General features: G+C 64.4%; 2 protein-coding genes across 2 annotated transcripts in view; both read right to left on the bottom strand.

Annotated features, from left to right (window-relative positions):
- RNF224 (ring finger protein 224) overlaps positions 1 to 434 on the bottom strand; it is a 1668-nt gene extending 1234 nt beyond the window's left edge. Inside the window, 2 exon segments of the mRNA XM_023227668.2 lie at positions 145 to 235; positions 361 to 434. Coding sequence (XP_023083436.2) covers positions 145 to 235; positions 361 to 434 — 165 coding nt within the window.
- Positions 435 to 1564: 1130 nt separating this feature from the next.
- Positions 1565 to 3242, bottom strand: CYSRT1 (cysteine rich tail 1). Its single transcript, XM_023227741.1, has 2 exons — positions 2631 to 3242; positions 1565 to 2252 (listed from the first exon to the last, which is right to left on the bottom strand). The coding sequence occupies exon 2, from the start codon at positions 2242 to 2244 to the stop codon at positions 1810 to 1812; it is 435 nt and encodes a 144-aa protein (XP_023083509.1). The 5' UTR covers positions 2245 to 2252; positions 2631 to 3242; the 3' UTR covers positions 1565 to 1809.
- Between the last annotated feature and the right edge of the window lie 2329 nt (positions 3243 to 5571).

The raw sequence follows: 5571 nt of genomic DNA, 5'->3' as shown, positions 1-5571 counted from the left end.
TACTGGAATGTTTTCCTGCCTTGGCCTCTGCTCACATCTCCTACTCTAGGAAGCCTGCCAGGGTTCCCTGCTGGCTCAGAGCCCTCTGCAGACTTTGCTGCTCTGTTTGTCTGTGGATTTGTGTGGCTGGCTTCTCAACCTCACCTTAGTGCCCACCGGACGGCAGGGGGCTGCACCAGTCCGCATGGCCTCCAGGTGGCGCACCAGCTCCGTGTCTGGGGATCCCCGCTCCCAGCTGGGGACCCCAGACAGCTCCAGACTCCTCCTTGGCGAGCAGCTTCCGGCTGCTCTGCCCGTCTGCAGCCTCCAGGCCACCACGGGAGGCCCAGGTTCCAGGAGGTGCGATCAGTGGGTCCACACCAGACCACAGGCAGAGCAGAGCTGGGGGACCAAGAAGGGTTGGAACGGGTGGACAGGACCACAGGACCACTCATAGCCCCGCTGGGTGGAAGCAAACGGCCCCTCCTCACCCCTGCCCACCTTCTTGGCAGTCTGCCCCCAGGACTGGTCAGACAGGTTCCCGTGGCTGGCCTGGGTGCGGTCACCCTCCAGTGGGGGCCAGCAACGGGACAAGGCGGGGAGCCTGGCATGCTAAGTCCTGGCACAGGATCAGGGCAGTGACCCATCCGTCCCACGCCTGGAGACCTCTGCATGCCACGCACCTGCCCTGCCCTGCTGTGGGGCCGGTCACCATGCGTCAGGGAAGGGCTGGCATGGCGTGAGGACCCGTCTGTCCTGCGTGGCCAGCTCGGCTGCCGCCTCCTCCCCTTGTCTCTGCTCTGCCCGGAACACCAGGGCATCCTAAGCTGGCCTCAACACTCACTCCCTGCCTGGCATCCTGGCCTACAGTGGTGAGGCAGTACCTGTGTAGAGCAGCCCAGTGCCTCATGCTCAGCCCCAGAGAGGCTCCCGCTCTGCTCAGACCAGAACCCACGGCCCCAGCCTCCTCCTGCCTCGTCCTCAAGGCCTGGTCCAGGCCACCTCCTCCTGGAAGCCCAGGCCCCGAGGCAGGACAGCAGGTGTGCAGGAATTAGATATTTCCTGGGAAACTAGAAAAACATCCCAGCCAAGGTTGGGAGGTGAATCACCAGTGGGCAGGGTGTGGTCCTGGCTGGCTGGGCTCTCCTGTCCCGACCTTCCACTCCCTGAAACCTGCAGCACCTGTGCCGCACCCACCACCCTCCTGCCAACACGCTCCTCCTCTTGGAGGCCTTTCGTGGAGTCCCCCAAGTTCTGTGCACGGCAGCCTCCTGCTGTCCGACCCATGGACTGACCCCAGCCAGCTCAGTCTCAGCCTCGGCCCCAGGGAGCACAAGTCAGCTCACATCCAGACCTGGCTCAGCCAGGGCCGTGGACACACTGCAAGTCCCCATGCAGCCTCTGGGCAGACCCAGGACTTGCAGGCCAGGGGAGAGTGTGGATGTCATGAGGCAGTGGCATCCCTGTCCCCGCAATGTCCACAGTGACTGTGTGTGTATGTGTCCTCGGGCCGGCATAAAGGGGCAGATGCCCTGTGCCCAGCTACAACCCCCTCCCAAAGGAGCCTGCAGCAAAGAAGAGTTGCTGGGAGGAAGATCACCCTGCTTTATTGCCTGGGCCTTAAGATAATCAGGAGTGTCCCTCTCCAGCCAGGGCCTGGGATTCCATTTCAGGAGCTCGGGCTGAGCAGCCACCTTCCTCGTGGGTCTGTGCCCCAGTCCCTGGTGTGAAGGGGCTGACGCCCATGACAACAGCCACCCTGAATGTCCGGGCACTGCCTGAGTCACCTTTGCTGAGGCCTGGGTCCTGGCCCTGGCAGGGTGGGCTGGGCTAGGAGATGACACAGCAGCAGCAGCTGTGGCAGCGGCAGAAAGGGGGGCAGTGGCAGCAGCGGCAGCAGGGGCAGCAGCAGCAGTGGTGGGCGATGTCATCGCCACGCCCCACGGGCGGAGGGCCGGCATAGGTCAGTCCGGCCGGGCGCTGACTGCTGTTGTAGGGGTTGCCAGGCTGCTGCCAGGCCTGATGGTTCTGGATGGGGGCAGCCCTCTGGTCACCCTTGATGCCCTTGGGCCCTGGGACCTCAGTCGGCTGCATGAGGCGGGTTGGCTCCGGGGCACAGGGCCCCACTGGCAGCGGCTGCATCTCTGAGGATGAGGAACAGGAGGAAGCCACTTCTAACTGCTGCCCCAGGTCAGGCCGCAGGTGAGCCCGGGGGATGGTGATGTGGGCATATGGGTTCTTGACGACCATCTCTTGGGGGTCCATGGTCCAGCCTGCAGGGAGTGGGCAGAGAAGACAGATATGGACTCAGCGGAGTGGGAGGCTGCCCACGAGCCTGTGGCCCAAGAAAGCCCCCACCCAGGAGCAGCATGCCTTGCCCTAGGCCAGCATCCCCAAGGCATCAGTGCCTGGGGTGCTGTCACCTCCAAACGTGTGCGCGAGGCTAGTGTCATTGGTGTGAGCCAAGTGTCAGTGAGCAAGGGCTGGTGTCTCCCAGCTGCCACCCCTGCCAGGGATCCTCCCCCTACCCTGGTGGCATTGGTCCTGGGATGAAGCTGGGAATGGCGGGCAGAGGCTGAGAGATGGGAGAGAAGGGGGCTGACCCTGCAGTGCCCCTGCGTTCAGGGCAGTCCCGGCGGCCGAGGGCTCACCTGTGGTGGCAGCGTGGCAGTCTGTCCTCTCGGTCTTCTAAGCTCTAGGTCCCAGTGCCTGAGTTGAGCGACTGGCAGCCGCCTTTTCCCTCCTTGGGAGGGGCGGGGCAATGGGGCGGGGCTCAGAGATGGGGTTCCCAAGATCCCAAGAGGCCTCAGCAACTGGAGCATGGCAGCTGGCCCACTCCTCGTCCTCAGGTGGGCGTCAGCCCAGGCCTGGGCTTTGAGGGGCACTGCCAAACTGGTGACTCAGACCCTCACATCCGGGGCATGGCCGGGGCCCTAAAGGGCATCTGCAACTTGCCAGAGAGGAGGGCAGGAGGTGAGCCTGAGGTCATGGCTCTGGAAAGGAAGTGGGGTGAGGCCCTCAGATTCCCGGGCCTGCAGTCCCCAGCCATTGCTCACACATCGCAAAGCCCCGGCTGAGGCAGGGCCTCTAAGTCTCTGAGCCTCTACTTAGCAGAGACCAAGATGTTTGAGAGCCTTAGGCTCTTGGAGGCTTTCTGCTTTTTTTATTTTTATTTTTCTGAGATGGAGTCTTGCTCTGTTGCCCAGGCTGCAGTGCAGTGGCGTGATCTGGGCTCACTGCAGCCTCTGCCTCCTGGGTTCAAGTGATTTTCCTGCTTCAGCCTCCCGAGTAGCTGGGATTACAGGCACCCACCACCACGCCTGGCTAATTTTTTGTATTTTTAGTAGAAACAGGGTTTCTCCATGTTGGCCAGGATAGTCTCAAACTCCTGACCTCAGGTGATCTGCCTGCCTTGGCCTCCCAAAGTGCTGGGATTACAGGTGTGAGCCACCGCGCCCGGCCGATTTTTGTTTGTTTGAGACAGGGTCTCAGTTTTCCATCCAGGCTGAGGTGCAGTAGTATGATCTGGCTCACTGTGGCCTCAACCTCCTGGGCTGTAGTGATCCTCCCACCTCGGCCTCCTGAGTAGTTGGAAGGACTACAGGTACACCACCGGGCCAGCGGATTCTTCATAGAGACGTAGGTCTCACTATGTTGCCTAGGCTGATCTCAAACTCCACCTCCCAAAGTGCTGGATTCCAGGCGTGAGCCACCGTGCCCAGTGGCTTTTCTGCTTTTTTCACTAATAAAAAGTGTTTGATTTGCACGTTTTGTCACAGGTCTTATCTTACAATGACACGGGCTTTAAACACTACTGACGTTTTTAGCTCATTTATCAAACTGCAGTTACTCTCTGGCTGGCGGGCGTGGGGGCCACACGCGTCCCCCCAGCGTCCCCACCCTGGGCCCCCCGCCTCCAGCCAAGCACGGGCGCAGGCAGGGGTGCAGCGGGCACCGGGGAGTGCCGCGGGGGCGACTCATGCCTTGGGGCCCAGGGGAGCACCAGGAAGGGCGGCGTCCAGTCAGACGTGGCCTGTGTGGGGCAAGCCAGACCGGTCAGGACATGAGTTCAGGCAACCCGGCCCCGATTTGGGGAGAACTGGGTGCTCCTGGGGACCCAAAACTTAAGAGGCCGGCGACGGAGGTCCACTGCGAAGGCGCCGGAAGCCCCGCCCACTGCTCTGCCCGCCCCTTGCGTGGTGCCTATGGCGCATGCGCTAACAAGGCAGGGCCAGACCGTGGAAATTTTATTTCCCAGAAGCCTCCGCGCTCCAGGGTTTCCCGAAAGACCCGGTTCGGATATGACCAAGACTCGGCTTGGGGTTCCCCAGCTCTGAACGGCGGAGCTGGAAAGTCCGGGCCTGGGGGGCGGAGCCTCGTGACGGGGCGGGGCCTCATGCTTACGGGGCGGGGTCTCGCGGAGGGGGCGGGGCCTGCGGCCTGGTGCTTCCTCGGGCGCGCGCCGGGTCGGCGAGCAGAGCCTGCGGCAGCTCCCGGCCCTCTCCAGGCCCAGGCTGCCTCAGTTGCTCCACCATCTTGCCAGGGCCCCGTAAGGACTCCTCCAGCAGCGCCCCTGTCACCCGCACAGCTCTCCCTATTGCTCTTCTGAGTGATACTAGCTCGAGGCCCCACGGAGGGGCCAAGCCAGACCCTATGGGCAGGGCCGCTCCTCCAGCCTGTTTTGCCCACGCGAGCTCCCGCACCAGGGGCACTGTCCCCTCTGAGCTCAGCACTCTGCAGGCCCTTGGGCTCTGCCTAGAGCAGGTGCGGTCTGGCCAGTCCAGCGGAGAGAGGAGCTGAAGGAGGCCAGGCTGTTCAGGGCCAGGTGCAGGGCCAGAGCTGGTCACAGCGTGGCAGCGGAGGCCCTCGAAGCCCTGGTCCGCTACCCCACGGTGACCAGCAAGCCCGAGGGCTCCACAGGCAGAAGGCAGACCCAGGAGGGCAGGGAAGCCCCGGGTGAGGAAGCGGAGAAGCCCCGGGCCTGCGCGCTGGAGTGCCGGAGGCCACCCTCTCTGGCAGGTGCGGTCCTCAGGGCCGCCTGCGTCCCGCACTGGGCTGCCAGCCTGTCCTTCGCGCACTCCCACCGGACCCATCCGTCCACCGGCGTTGGCCCTCTGACCCGCTCCGCCCGCCCTGCTCTTGCCCCTTAGGGTCACAGCACCCTCTCTGAGCTGCGGCACCGGGCATGGGTGGAGCTGGAGGATTCGGGGACTTCTCATGGGTCGGGGGTCGGGGGCAGGCACCGGTGGGCCCTGGAACCAGCTCCCCTGGGATCCACCGCGCAGGTCCCCTCCCTCTCCCTCCAGCGTCCTGAGGCCTCCTAGTGTGAGGGAGGAGAACAGCCGGATTCCCCTCCTGAATTTGGAGGCGGGAGGCTTGACCAGGACCCAGGGTCAGCCTGGAGAGAACTGGGGGAGAAGCGGGGGTCCTGCCCCCCACGCAGTCCGCCGGCGAGGGCGACGCCGGGAGCGGACCGAGGGGCGGCGGGGAGGCTGGCCCCGCCCCGCAGACCCCGCGCGGGTCCCCAGACGGGGGGTGGCGCTGCGGGCGCGGGCGGGCGCCGCGCGCACTGCGGTCCCCGCGCCTCCGCCG

The sequence above is a fragment of the Piliocolobus tephrosceles genome, unplaced genomic scaffold (assembly GCF_002776525.5).
Source record: "Piliocolobus tephrosceles isolate RC106 unplaced genomic scaffold, ASM277652v3 unscaffolded_26340, whole genome shotgun sequence".
Taxonomy (NCBI): Eukaryota; Metazoa; Chordata; class Mammalia; order Primates; family Cercopithecidae; genus Piliocolobus; species Piliocolobus tephrosceles.
The sequence above is the reverse complement of the archived record's forward strand: the minus strand, read 5'-3'. Positions and strand labels throughout refer to the sequence as shown.

Bases quoted from the DNA above. Each gene is read 5' to 3' on its own strand.
- CYSRT1 (XM_023227741.1), bottom strand. From the start codon at position 2,244: ATGGACCCCCAAGAGATGGTCGTCAAGAACCCATATGCCCACATCACC.